The 15,448-nt window shown below is 29.8% G+C and overlaps 1 protein-coding gene across 4 annotated transcripts in view; it reads right to left on the bottom strand.

Annotated features, from left to right (window-relative positions):
- LOC130443778 (vacuolar protein sorting-associated protein 41 homolog) overlaps positions 1–15,448 on the bottom strand; it is a 58,298-nt gene that overhangs the window by 35,551 nt on the left and 7,299 nt on the right. For all 4 annotated transcript variants that reach the window (XR_008909883.1, XR_008909884.1, XM_056778601.1 and 1 more), the window contains exons 4-7: positions 14,094–14,292; positions 12,409–12,563; positions 6,127–6,451; positions 1,639–1,851 (exon numbers count right to left, since the gene is read on the bottom strand). Coding sequence is in view for 2 of the 4 variants with exons in the window: in XM_056778601.1 (XP_056634579.1) it covers positions 1,639–1,851; positions 6,127–6,451; positions 12,409–12,563; positions 14,094–14,292 (892 nt within the window). In the remaining 2 variants the exon portion in view is untranslated. The remainder of the gene's footprint in view (positions 1–1,638; positions 1,852–6,126; positions 6,452–12,408; positions 12,564–14,093; positions 14,293–15,448) is intronic.

Genomic DNA, 15,448 nt, shown 5'->3' with positions numbered 1-15,448 from the left:
AGCTCTCTGAGTATTGCTTTATAGTCTCTGAAAGAGTAAATATGTATTGGAGATGGTTTTAGTTCTTCGGGAGTATTATCTGAATTTTCAGGGTTTGTATTTACGGTCTCTTATTTCTTGACGGTGTCGTTAGAAAGCAGATGGAAGAGAATTAAACTGATACTAAACTATTAAATGGAGTGAATGAGGTTTTATGTTTTGCACAGAATGTTATTAGAGACAAAGAATTTCCTATAACAAGAATCTTCTGCAATATTAATTACAGTACCAATCATCTAAATAACTAAACTAAAAACCTGATACTTGTAATATTACCACCAATTTTAAAAATAAGTTGAGAAACAAAAAACAACGAAGTACTATTTCATTCTCAAATATGACATATGTTGTAAGTATATTAATCTAATAAAATTGTTAATCTAAAATCCGAAGATTATAATAATAAAATGATGAAAATATTAATTGATGAGACTACTAACAGAAACATTAAAAAAAGACCCTACGATTTAGTATCAAAAACAAAAGAATACTTTTTTTCGATCTTGGGAAAAGCACCTTTTTATTTCACCATACAAAAAAATTAAAAATTCATAATACCATACCGCCTAAAATATATGATATACGAAAACTACACAAACCTGCCATATATCTTTGACCAATTGAATCAAGTTTTCAATACAATATCTAATTATTTGCAAAATATTTTGAAAAAAATATTATAACAAATTAGGTACCTACTATATCAAAATCATATGAAATTTCAAATCAGAATAGCAACATGCTCCAAATTTGAGAGCAGAATATATAATCAAATTCATGCTTGTGTTATGGAAGCATCCCCATCAACCAACTAGCACGATTCGTAATGGCAGATCTTGAGGAAACTGTCTCAAGCAAACTTAACATAAATATTCCATTCTTTTTCCGTTGTGTACATGACTGCATTACTGCTGTACCAAAAAATGGAATTGAAAGCATATATCAAAAATTCAATTCAAATTATAAAAAACTTCAAATCACAATCTAAATCGAACAAATTAATAAAACTAATTTCCTTGATGTGTCATTATATGAAATTAACAATAATAAAAACAGAATTGTATACAAAACCTACTTAATCCTCAAGATAATTAAATTTAATTCATGTCATCCTGTCACAAAAAAGATTAGCGGTAAGCTGTGAATAATTTAATTGCTAGTTATTTGACGACTAAGAATAGAAAAAATCTTTATTTTTGTTAGAATAAATATTTATTTTGATATTCATGTTATAGATGATCTATCGATTGATATAGCTTTGCAACTTGTCAAAGTATAATCATATTTTGAAAAAGACCGAAATAAGTCGAAACGGTAATATTTTTACCTGTTTCAAAAGCTAAGTTTCAATAAGAGAAGACCTAAAATTTAACGTTTTGACTACTAATTATAATTCCTCAAAGACTTTGACCTTATGTTGATATTTTTTCTCCATATCAACTTTTTGTCTACTGAAAACTCTAGATATTCCTACAATTCGTTAGCTAGAAATTGACATTTCTTCACAAAAAATATTGTATATGGTATGTTATTCATATTTCAAATCCGCTGTTGTTTTCCATTAGACGTGGTATTATGTGTATCAAATACGATACTTACCGTAATTGATGTACACTAGCGAATTTATATATTTGATCTTCCCATAATGTCGGACTTTTGCCAAAAATTTTTAAACCCAACTGACCAGCAGCATCATACATTCCACTATTGAGCAAATGATCCAAATAATCGATTCCGACAGACTGAACTGTATGTCTCTGAATATTTCTAGTCGTATTTTGCATGATGATGTTTAACGCCTCATCAAACTTGCTGAAAATAATAAAAACACTCGTGATTATAGAAACAATTTTATGATTCACCTACAATAAATTTTGTTATAAGACTTCATTTATAGTTTACATATGTTTTAAATTAATAATATATGAAAGGAACATTCCTTATATTATGCTACACATATTTCATATTTAAACATTTGGTTAGGTAAATTTTTTTTGGAATTGAATTTTTATATCAGATTAGTTGGTTACATATGACATCGAAAGTTTTATAGAATTTATTTTGTCAAAATTTAAAATTACAGATTACAGATTACACTAACGTTATTTGAACCAGTTTTTTATTAATACATTTCGTGCAATATATATGATTTTGATGTTTTTTGTATCAGTTATTAAAACTTTGGCATCCTCATAATCCATAGAATGACCTTAATAGAAAATGTGTGAGGCAAGAGATCATCTATCATGATATATCTAATTTGTGAGGTTATTCGATCGGTGAGTGACAAAAGTGACAGCAAATTATACCCTGACAGATGCTTACCCCACACGTTCTCTATGAAGATCATTCTATGGATTATGAATATGCTAAAGTTTTGAGAGCTCAGAATATACATTAAAAAGAATACATTTCGATGTTTGATGTATCGCATCCCAAAACTAAAACGTTTATAAAGTAGTTGGAGAAGACTTCGCTCCAATTTACGTATAAATATGGGATACTTTCAAAACATCTCAAGAATTTATGGTCAATTACCTAGCTATTAAAAATTTGAAATTATTGTCCAAAATCAAACTCAAAATGGTAAAGTATATATCAGAAGATGCTTCCTCTTACAATTGATGTATTTTCCAGAATTCATTCATGTTTTACCAGTCGATTAAAATGTTATTGTCTTCGTTCTAATCATCTAATCAATTCAGTTTTAAGAAACGGTGGTGATTGTTCACTACACCAATATTCAGAATTACACTGCCTGACGCGTATTTCGATAGCCAGGTTATCAACAACTTACAAAGTGAACAAGGAAAAAATATTGTTATAGCTAGAACAACTAACATTTTAACTACCCATATTTATCAACCTAAACAATCTTCTGTATTTAGAGAATTATTATGTGAAACCAAAAAGAAATAAGAAAATACCATCTCACGAAGATAATGTCACAGTTATTATGGAGAAACAATAAATAGACTTATCCAGAGAACTAATTAATACATCAAATAAAGAACATACTAATGATCCAACTCTTAAAATAACTTATAATAATTGTAATAAACTAATTAAAAGAATTTTCTAATAAAAAACAAATTGGCAAAGAAACTAAAGAGAAATTAACAAACTACAACGGTATGTCAAAATAGTTGTTAGATTTTACACAAAAAAATTCAGGGGATCATTATTGGAAGGAAACTTACTAAATTGAGACTTTTGAATCTCAAATAGACACATCACTGGTGTTTTTAAAAATATATCTGTGAAATTATTTTCTATGCATGCAGTATTTCTTTCATAGTCACTTTAAACCAAATATTCTAACAACTGAAATTTTTTTATATCAGTTTATTAGCATTTCAATAACTCCTCACTTATAATTATTTTAATTTTAGTACTATTGTTTCAAACAATTACTTCTCAATAAAATTATTACTGTAATTTTAAATACATTTGTTATTAATAATTGTGATAAAAAGGGATTTATCAAACAATTAGAGATTGAAATGTTCCTATCCTCGACTAAATTTTGTAACCAACATAGTTTTTCTTTAATTTTAAAGGTTCAATATGTAATATATGAATTCATACTTTGTATGTGCTCATGATAATTTGAACGAAGTTAGTTTGCATACACTAAAATGACATTTTATTTTACTGTTTTTCTCCTTTTCATATATATAAATAATTAGCAGAACCGGCCACGCCTTGCTGTGGCTGAGAGATTTGATTTGAAATAATTCTAATGACAATACAATTGCTCTCTCTTCTGCTTGTTCAATGAAATTATACTGGCATCGAGTTGTTACACGTTCTTCACAATTGTCCATAAAGTAGAAATTTTGAATCTTCATTTGACATTAGCATCAATGATCCAATTTTATGATATACCTGGCCATGAATTTTGTATGTTGTCTCAAAATTACGACCATCAGATGACAAATCACAAACTTTGGATGCTCCAAACGACGTCATTTGGAAGCACAAGAATTAAATTTTCGTGTCTTATGCAAAAATGATTTTGATTCATTTAAAAAGCCAGAAAAAAAGGATTTCAAAGGTTCAGGTGGAGTGGTGACAATACAACTTTTCCTGATGCGCAACACATACCGGGTGTTTCATTGCATTTTCTTGTCGACGATTATCAAGCTGTTCTCGTGCACGAATTTCAGCTGTGTTAATTCTTTGAGCTGCATTTCTTTCTGCTCTCTGTTAAACTGATTTATGAGCTCTTTCAACACGTACACATCGAGTCTTCTTACTACGGGCATTAAGCTTGAATTTTTTGGGTGACATTTTACTAAAAATAGTAATTGAATTTTTAATGTAAATGAATTTCGTTGTTCTCTGAATAACTGTAAGTTAGAAGTAAAAAAAAATATTCGAAGTAATGTACGCAACGAAGACAAAATGAAGACTGATTTGAAAGAAGCGACGTTACGTGGTATAGGCAATTAAGAAATGTAAAGTGTGTAGTCTAAGAAAATATATCATATTAAAGTGTGGCGCCATCTATGACGTGCAAAGGACCCAATTTTTCAGTTCTCTGTAAAGAAATTCGCTTAAGGCGCCATCTGTTCCAGACTTATGGAAACTACGATTAATAACAACAGTCAACGTTGATGATCAGTTTATTATTAATTATTGAGACCATTAATTTAAATAATAACTATCCTATACTTTAAGTTGGACCAAATTACATATATGTGCCAACTTTCATAAATATCAGTTGACTCATTTTTGAGTTTATTCGGAACATACACACGGACGCTGTATTTTTATATATTAAGATAATTATTAATTATTGACACCATTAATTTAAATAATAACTATCCTACCATTTAAGTTGACTATATTACATATATATGCCAACTTTCATGAATATCAGTTGACTCGTTTTGAGTTCATTCGGACACTGAATTTTTATATATTAAGATAAATATGATATTAGGAAGAGGGTTGTTACTTAAATTTTGAGACAGATAAATCCAAATATTTATAATTGGATATGACTTCATTGTTTTTCAAAATATTCGCGTTTAGAATCAATAAACTCTTCTATGCATTTGAACCGCCAACGGGCGACAATTTGCTTCGTGCGCGAACAACTTTTGTTGAATTTGACTCGTCTTGAAAGACTCAAAGTCGATTGTTTAGTTTCGGGTTCATATACATAGATCAATGATTCGTTGCCTGCCCCGATCTAATAGATGTCTTTTGAAGCACCGCGCTTGAATTTTTTTAACATTTTTTTGCATCAATTGACACGAGCTTTTTTTAAGCGATTGTCAAATTATGCATTATTGAATGTATGCGAGTGGAACTAATGCCAAAGTATGCCTCAATCTCACGATATGTCACATGACGATCTTGCAATATCCACTTACGCACAACATCGAATTTTTCTGACAATTCTGCACACCTGCGAAGCACAGTGGCTCGAGTTGATCGGCAAACTGCGGTTTAGTATTTAGAAAGTAGATTAAAAGGTCATCAATACGATAAAAAATAAAACTGCATTAACAAACCATGGATTATCGAAAAACATACATTAAATTATGAAGATTCAAAAATGTTTAAAACCGAACCAAATAAACGAAAAAAAGAATTTTCATAAATGGTTTATATATAGGAACGAGAAATTTTAATGTAACTACGAAAAATTGAATTGATGGCTAGTACATATTTTTGAGATGTAAAAATTAAGGACAGATTAATTTTTCTGGTTAAAACAGATTTCTATTTTAATTTTATTTTATATTAATGATGTAGGTGATTATTGATTTATAGAATTAAGGAAATTATGTAGGTAAAGTCATATTTTGATAAAAGACCGATGTAGGTCGAAACGTCAAATTGTTACCTGCTATTTTAAACTGATTTACTACCAAAAGAAACCTAAAATCAAGACAAATCATTACAAAAATATATAAAAAGGTTAAAGAAGTCAAAAGTCGGAGAAAATATATATTTTCTTGCATGAAAAACTATATATTTTCTTGTATGTTTCCTGTTTTTCCTTAATTACACATGCCACCTTAATTTATTTGTAAAATTATAATATTGATGCATGGTGGAAAAGTTACTCACTTATGTTGTATAAACCATTGAATCCTATCATCTAAATCGTATGGGCTGGCAACTACGACATCTTTTGGAGCTACAATGAAAAATCGATTTTCTTCCAAAAGTACGTCAAGGTGGTAATCATTGACGCCATATTCTTCGTACCCTCTTAAGGATAAACTATCAGTACAATTATCAGTATAATCATTATCTCTGTATTCTACTATATACAATTGAGGCCTCAATGACTTGTTATTTTCGTCTAATTCTTTTGGAAAGCCTAATAATACCAACTGCTGATCCAACGGCGCAATACCACTTATGTAAAATTCAGTCTGAAACGTCGATACTGAAAAATTAATTTTATGATTTTTGGATACAGCAATGACTTTACTTAACTGCATTTTACAACGATAAATTGTTCCCTATAAACCTGCGTTTTTGTATTGATGTCTCAAGTGTGGGATCAAAGGGCAAATTTATTAGGTACTATAAAGACCGTTTAGTAATTTAATAATGATAATGAATGCCATAAGAATGAAAAATTAAAATTGATATTTCTCTAAATTGGTGCTTAAAAGCGAATTCTAAAAAGAATACTTTTTTCTATGGAATTTCTCTTAGTTGTCGAATGTATTGTAAAACTATATGCTAACGACGAATAGAAGGGTTTATAGTTAACAATTTATTACAAAAATCTTATAAGATGTTGATGTTTGTAGATGGCGGGATTTTTGAGATTTGTTGACTAAACTTCATCTTTAAAGGGTGCTAGCTCCATTAGAATTCACTTTTGGATAAAGTGAAAATAAGTTAGATGAATATTAAATGACTTACAGAAGAAACATGTACTATCAAAAATGAATGTTACTAATTATAACAGATTTTCTTTATTGAGTATTATTGTATTCAAGTGAATGTTACTAAATAGTGATTCTACATCTAACCATAACATAGCATGATTTTGTGGTACTACCATATCTTCAAAAGTTTTGTTAATTGTGATGAATATAGTATTGTAATAGTTATGAGATGTTGGAAATATTTCAGTTAACCAAGAGGTGCAATTGGATTGTTTATTGACGTGACAATTGGTCCAGCTAATAATGTAGTAGGTATATGAATTTTGGTAAACGATAGAATTTAGCAGAAATTCCGTTATAGTTGATTAATTTCTCTCTTCTTTTCTATTAAGTATTATTATCAAATAGTTCTTTGGATGAATCTAAATATTGATGTTTGCTGATTATAACATTATCTTTTTATATTGAATGACTAGTAAATTTGAATTTTCACTTAGAAGATAGAACATCAACAAATAACGTATTTTATGAAATTCCTTGCTAAAACTATAACAAAAAATACGTTTGTCATTTACTAAGCTGATAACCTCACACAAAAGTAAAATGAAATTATACCTTGACACTTATTCACTCTCTGAACTCGTTTTTCATAGATTATCAAGATGCCAGATTATTAACAATAAAAAACTTGCAAACCTCCGTTTTCAAGATTATTATTGTTTCAAAAGAAGCAATTCAAATAATCTTAATGCATAGATTATGAAAAAACAAATTTAAAAAAAATTTACGTCATTTGTAAAAATTTGTCATTGAACAGATTTCAATGTCAAAAAAAATTAACAATATATAACATGATCTATAACTTATCAATTTTTAGACTTTTTAAATCACAAATGAACGGAAAAATTTCAATATTATCTCGATGTCACGATGTTCTCCATAAAGATTTTGGCGAAAACGAAAAATATGAAATAACCACAGCGATACGACTATATTCAACAAGAATCAAATGACTACTATAATATTAATTATAATTGTTTTTATAATACTCCCAGTGAGGACCGAAACGTTAAGAAATTACGATAAACTGCAAATTATAATATCAACCTATGAGCACAAGAAATATCGATAAAAAAATATACCAAGAAGGATTAATAAAAAAAATACTGATTAAAATAAAAATATGCTTGCCATTGAGAACAACTATTCCTTTGTTGCAGGTTCTATAGTATTTTTTTTCTTGTAGCTCGAAGGTAGACACCCCCTCGCTACTCGCTAGGAATGCAAAATCTTATGAAAGAAATGTTCGTCGAACCGTGGTCTTAATCACTAATTTTTAGGATTACTTCCGGATCCTGTGAGAGACCCTTGAAGTCCAAACTTAATATCACCGAATCCGTGATGATTCTTCTGACTTTCTATTTCCTTAAGAGCAACTGATATTCACACAGCAATAGATCCTTTCTTATGATTTTATAAGTTGCTCCGCTGTCAATTATCAAATGGCAAGATTTTCCTCCGATTTTCCCGACGATTATTTGGCTGTTCTCCAGGCAATATAGCTGTGATATTCTCAGTCTGTTTAGAAATATTCGAACCTATTAAGCGAGCTTCTTGGTGAGTCAGTTGGGCTAATAATTCGGTGTTTCAATCCAAATAAGTACCTTGTTCCAGCTTGTTGTCGCTAACTTCAACCTTCGCTTCCCTGACTTTCATTGTACGTCTCATCAATCTCTTTTTGACCGCTTCGAATAGCAGTGCTCTCGCCAGTGCTTCCCCAATGGTGTTGAATTTGGCAAGCTTCAGAAATTGTTGAAGTATCGGACACTATCGGCGAAAACATCCTCTGCCATGATTTGTAAAACATCCTCCGCTACAGATGGGAAAGCCAGTTTTCCCATGTTCGTGATATAGCAGAAATCGTTGTGATATTTCATCAGCGTTTTGATCTTGAATTGAAACATTCCAAATGTTATGTCGCCTCTTTTAAAGGCTTGTAACATTTACAGTACATTGTTCGCTAGTTCCCGCTGTAGTGTTGAACTGCGTTGATTGTGATGTTTTTGTGGTTTCGTCATCGCTTTTGTCACCCAGATTCTGCTCAATTTTTTTCAGCAGACCCTCTACCGTGATCACCATCCTTTATTTACCCTTTATAACCAATTATTTTCAAATTCCTCCGTCTTGATCATTTATGCCGCCATTCATCAGTTTATCTTCTATTTTCTTAATTTTCCCATCAGGCTATTCATTTCTTCTCTCCACTCTCCTTGAAGTGCTTCCAATTTCTGTTAGCTCTTTTTCATTCCTTCCTTTAGTCTTTCTTGACCTTTATTTCACTTTGGACAGTTGTTTTCCTGACTTCTTTGAGTTATTCTTGACTTACCTCCAATTTTACTACGTCCTCTTTTATTTCTCCTTCAAGTTCTTGACTTCCTTTCCACTTTTTGTGGCCTTTCTCCATTTCTCCTTTCAATTATTTTTGAGTCGCCCCCCAAACTTTTCATTTCTTAGCTTTTTCTTGACTTCAATTCATTCCGTATCTCTCCTAGCTTCCAAACAGAATATGTCAGAACTTTCACAACAACTCGAAAAGTCTTTTCCAAGCACAGTCCAGTCCACACTTGACAATTTTAATCCACTTTTGATGATGTAAACGTTCTTGGATACATTTTACAAGTTAATTTCACACTTAAAACTTTATTACACCACAATTGCCGTACATAAAATTCCTTGCATTTCAAAATTCAACTAACTGCTCTAATATGAGTGATTGCCTTATATATATATATATATATATATATATATATATATATATATATATATATATATATATATTCAATAATTCTACTAAACTTCTTTCAGAAACGTCTAGAACAATTATGCAAAAATAAATTAAGCAACCTACCATTTTTTAAAGTTTCCACTACATTAATTTATGACCAGCGCCGTTACATGGCGTGCGTTTGTGTACCCGTCACAATATAATCCCATCTTTTGAATAACTATTTAATCATCATCCGATCGAGTTATTTTGTATGGTTTATATATACTTTTGCGGATTTATAGTCCATAGAATGGCCGTCTTAAAACATATATTAAGCCAGAGAACGTGTAATTCGATTAGTGAGTGACCTCTTAGATTGACCAATGTATTGTTTGTCACAATTTAAACAAGGCATTTCATATTGTACCAACTTTTTTCTGAATACTCATAATTTTCGTATCTTTTTAAACGAATTATATACGAGGATGTAATGATATCTAATTAGCCTAGACCAGTTCCATGCGTAAACAAAATATTGCGTTACCATAGCAACGAACAATAACTTAACAGTGTCAGTTTAAAGTTTGACGTCAAAAAAGTAAACCAGAGTTATGCAATAAATTAAATGAAAAAAGATGTCCACCGAAATTGTGAAAATTGTGAAAATTGGAGTATCGAGCCATCATCAAGTACCTCTATTTAAGAGGGTTACGAGGTAAGCAGATTTACGAAGAGATGCTTAATACTCTTGGTGATCAATGTCCTTCGTATGCGACCGTGAAAAATTGAACTGCAAGCTTCAAAAGAGGTAAATTTTCCATTGAAGATGATGACAGATCGGGAATGCCAGTTTCTATGTCAGTCCCCGAAAATATCGATGCAGTTCATGACATGATTTTATCAGAACGTCGAATTGGGCTAAGACGGATATCTGAAGCACTGAATATTTCATATGAACGCGTTCATCATATAGTTCACGTCAATTTGGACATGAGAAAAATTGCTGCAAAATGGATCCCCAAAAGTTTGAATGTTGACCAAAAGCGTGCAAGGGTTCGATCTGTGCTCGATTTGAAGACGATGTAGACTTCTTAAACTGAATTGTTACTATAGATGAGACTTGGGTACATTTCTACGATCCAGAAACAAAGCAACAATCAATGGAATGGCGACACTCTGGTTCTCCAAGACCTAACAAGTTTCGTGTCCAAAAATCTGCTGGAAAAGTTTTTGCTTCAGTTTATTGGGATTGCCGTGGAGTAATCATGATTGATTTTTTGGTTTTAAAGGTCGTACATTCACTTCCAACGAGGAGGTAATAAAAGCTGTGGTCTGGTTTTCAGAGCAAGAAGAATCATTTTTTTTTAAGGTCTAGAGACATTCAAGGTTCGCTGTAATTAATGTATCCAATTAAGAGGAGAATATGTTGAGTAATAAAATATTTTGACATTGAAATTTTGTTTGGTTCTATAGTAGACAAAAAAATTTTCAATATATCCTTGTATAATAGTTCTGATATTGACTTTGATATTGGATAAAGCTTAAGACCTAGTGATATAACTTCTTTGTATATATAGTCACTCCAACGCTTTCTAAAATCTCAAAACAACGTAATATCAGTTTTATTTCTTTTTTATTTCAACATGTAGAAAATGGATTCAAAAGACATCGATACTTTAGAAAAATAAAACCATGAAATACTAAAAAAGGATACATCCAATTATAAGAATTCAAAAATTCTTGAAACGGAATAAAATATAAGAAAAAGTTTATAGAAATTATTCACATACATAGGAACAAGAAAGATGCTAATGATGAAAATGACCTAAACAATTTGAGTATATTCTATTTTATATATTTCAATGCAACTTGCGCGTACAAAAGAAAACAAGTGTAAAAAAGTGTAAAACTATAAAAACTATATATTTTGTGAATAAGGAATTAAGTAGACAGATATATCAAATCGTACGATTTAACTTTAGAATTGATATATCAGAAACGTGTGGTTATGTTTTCTAGCAGAACAAAATTTTATTTATTTTACACTATTGTTATACAAATATACCGACAGAAAAAAGCTTTAGTGTGTTATGAGTTATCTCTTATCCATTTCCGTTTTTTTATTTGTGTTAACCAAGACATCTCACTTTATATTATAAATTTATCTATTTATCTATAAATACTGACACCAAAATATTGCAAAATTTTTAATCACTGCTTTCTCAAAACAAGTATTTTTGAGATGTCTCCTTCTGTACGCGCACAAGCCTATTGATGGCTTCTACTATTTTTTGATATATGAGAACTAAAGATGAAAAAAATTATTTATTATTAAAACGAAATTTTATTTCGATATTTACATTTTAGATGATCTATCAATTAATATAATTATGCAAATTGTCAATGACAAAATATATTTTGATAAAGACATCAATATTTTTACCTGTTTTAAAAAACTACAGATCTAAAATAGGTTATGAAGTTATGTTCTGGAAGAAAGGATTGAGCGAGATCGAGTGTCAATATAGTTATCCTATCAGAGCAAAATAATTTTGGAAAATCAAAAACTATCTCATCATTACTTAAAATTTAATTAAACAAATTACATGCAGCTTGAAGCACCTACTCAAATTACAGATAACAAAGTTTTGAAAAAAATATTAAATCTCTGGATGAGAGACTTCACAGATGTTAAGGATTAAGGTGAAAATAACTTATGATTGGGAAGTAACTTACTTGGATCCACTAGATATTCTGGCAGATCTCTATTAGCGAGTTCTATATTACTCCTTTTTCTTATCACACAAACTCTAACAGTATCTACCCAACCAATTAAAAGGGTTCTACTATCAGCCCAACGTAAATTACATCTAAATTTGTCTGCTGAAACTCTAAAACAGAAATATAATTTTTCTTCAAATGTATATTAATATCTATATTATTTTCTGCAACACAGATCGTAGAAATAATCTATTCTTTTACAAGTAAAATAATAAACGCTAATTATTGTACTAGTAACAAAATAATGAGAAACGATAGCAACGTCTTATTATGGGCGTTGTAACCAGGTAGGCAGGAACTGCCATTTAATTTTTATTTAATTTGATGTTTGTCAGCGTTGAAAAGTGAATTGTAAAAATGTCTCAAGAAGAAGAATTTCAATGTACACCAACGCTTGAAGGATAAATAGTATATGTCACTCGGGACACTCGGAGCAGAAGAGCCATTGTATATTTCGCCTAGTTTGCAAAGCCTTGGCTAACGCCTCGGCAGTGCAAGAATCTGAGCTCAACAATAATAATAGCCTTATACTCCTAGTTAAATACAAACTACATTTTAATGATTTCAATTATTCATAAAGTTCAATACAAATCTATTTTGGAATAGAGACGGAGACTTTACTGTACATATTTACTACCAAATGTGTTGCCAAATAAATATTACGTCTCAATTGTTTACTATAAAATACAGTTATAATTCAAATGTTGATCAAATTTGAATAAAATCTTTCTCACCCCGCAGAATGTCACCCCAACACGGTAAAATCCTCGAAACTCCATTTATCGTTTTAGAAAAAATAATAATATTGTACAATTCAGTAATCACCATATAATGAAAGATGTAAGTAAATATACATCACTAATTTATGAATTATTGATTTAAACCTGGAATTTTTAGAATGGTCCATCTCGATCCCTTGAAATCGCAAACTGTTTCTCGGGGGTGAACAAGTGAAAACTGATTTTTGGGGGTCGAAAAGATGTGAAAATCGCATCCTGTTAATCAATACAAGCTCTTATTCAATACTTTCAAATAAAGTTGTGCTACGTGTAAAAACTTTTTTCTATTTACAGGTTTTTTGCGAGCTTTATGATGGCAAACACAAAAAAAACAGACAACAGTTTGAACTACTTATAGTTTGGATTTATTCTATCTCTATGGAATCATTACTCGCCGATGTGTAGCATATGTAGAAAAGCTTTCAGTAGGTCATACATAAGATCGATGTTGGCATCAAATTTATATATGATGTTAATCTTTATCAAGTAACCTATAATACACATTTACTAGTAGGACGTAAGGTAAATGCCACACATTTGGAAAGCACCTTATTTCACTGTCCATTGCGGGACTCAACAAATTATTTTGAGAAATAACATTGTTCAAAGTCAAATAGATTAGATGTGTTACGACGTGTAAAACATCTCATGCAATTTCTAATGATTTTATAATTATTAGGAATATGGTAGGTATGATGCCTAAAACTTATTAAGACATAAATAAATCTTCCAAAGTTTTCGGCTATTTAAGAAATCGTTTACTAAATATTGAATGTTTTGTCGAACTATGTGAAATATTAATTAAAGTCGATTTGTTGAAAAAAAATTTTTATATGTATATATTAATTTCAATGTACATACCCGTAATTATCCTCCCATTTTATTAGTCCTAAAGAACATCTGGCAGTCATGTCATAAACTCTAACACCAATATTGCTAGACCATGCCAAAAAGTTTTCACCCCAACAAAGACTTCTAACAAGACCTTCACTTTCACAGAGAATAGTGGATTTGAGGTTTCCCAGAAATGTACGTTCATATAAAGTTAATTTGTCATCTCCTACAATATGTATTCTAGTAAATAAATTTGTTAATTTAGTACATCTTAGATCTTTATTATATGTTTTTTAATAAATTGTTTTATTTCACTTCTCTTTTACGTTATCAAGGCTTTTTAATGAAAATTATTCTAGACGTTTTGACCTACATTCGGTATTTTCCAATGTTTTTTGTCATTGATACTTTTCTCACTTTTATTTATCTGAACCATTCCTAAAAATGCTCTTTTTTATTTGAATCTGCTTCAAAGATTTTTAATTTTTAATTATAAAAAAGACCGAAACAATTTGAGTAAATTTAATAATTCCATTTTATAATGCCATATAATGAATCTGTCGAAGTTTTGACAACTGAAAAAAACTACAAAAAACGTTTATTTTTAGAAAAAACATATATTGCCCAAAATGATAAATGCATTAATAAGAAAACTGATTTAAATAACCTTAGTGTAATTTAAGCATATCTTTTAAATTTATATATATTGTAAAGAAGTCTTTGCCAGCTATAATATGAGCGGTTTCTTATTGAGAAGGTGGCAAGGAAACACCAAAGACTAACTTTAATATATTTACCGAGCATCATCTGGGAAATAGTTATTTAAGATTTCCGATGATTTTTGATATTATTAATGATTAGAAAAATTTTTAAACTCATAGTATTCAATATTCAAATTGACATTGATAGAAATATTTCTATTCTATTCGTAAGCTCGGAAAATATTTTAAAATTAGTCCACTTTGGTGTTTCCAACGTTTCCAATAAGAAACCGCTTATATTATATATATTTCTTTAATATTTTATTTCTTAGACCTTTTGATATATTATTGCATCTAAATGTTCTTGATTTTAGGTCTTTTCTGTTTTTCTGTTTTAAAATTAGTTTTTTTAATAGTTTTTTTGAAGAAAGAAAAGTTTGACGTTTTGACTTTTCTTTAAATCTTTATGACAATAAATTTTATATGTTTGGTCGTTATAAGTGAAGTTGAACTTTATAGGTTAGGTGAAGTTAGTTGGTTATTATTGGCTTTCAATTTTTATAGAATTATTTTTTCAAAATCTAAAAGATATGCCCAAATTACACTAAGGTTATTTAAATCACTTTTCTTATTGATGCATTGATCATTTTGTTGTTCCTAAATATAGACGTTTTTAGTTTT

This window comes from Diorhabda sublineata, chromosome 5 (assembly GCF_026230105.1).
Source record: "Diorhabda sublineata isolate icDioSubl1.1 chromosome 5, icDioSubl1.1, whole genome shotgun sequence".
Lineage (NCBI taxonomy): Eukaryota > Metazoa > Arthropoda > Insecta > Coleoptera > Chrysomelidae > Diorhabda > Diorhabda sublineata.
Note: the sequence above shows the minus strand (reverse complement) of the source record. Positions and strands in the feature narration are given on the sequence as shown.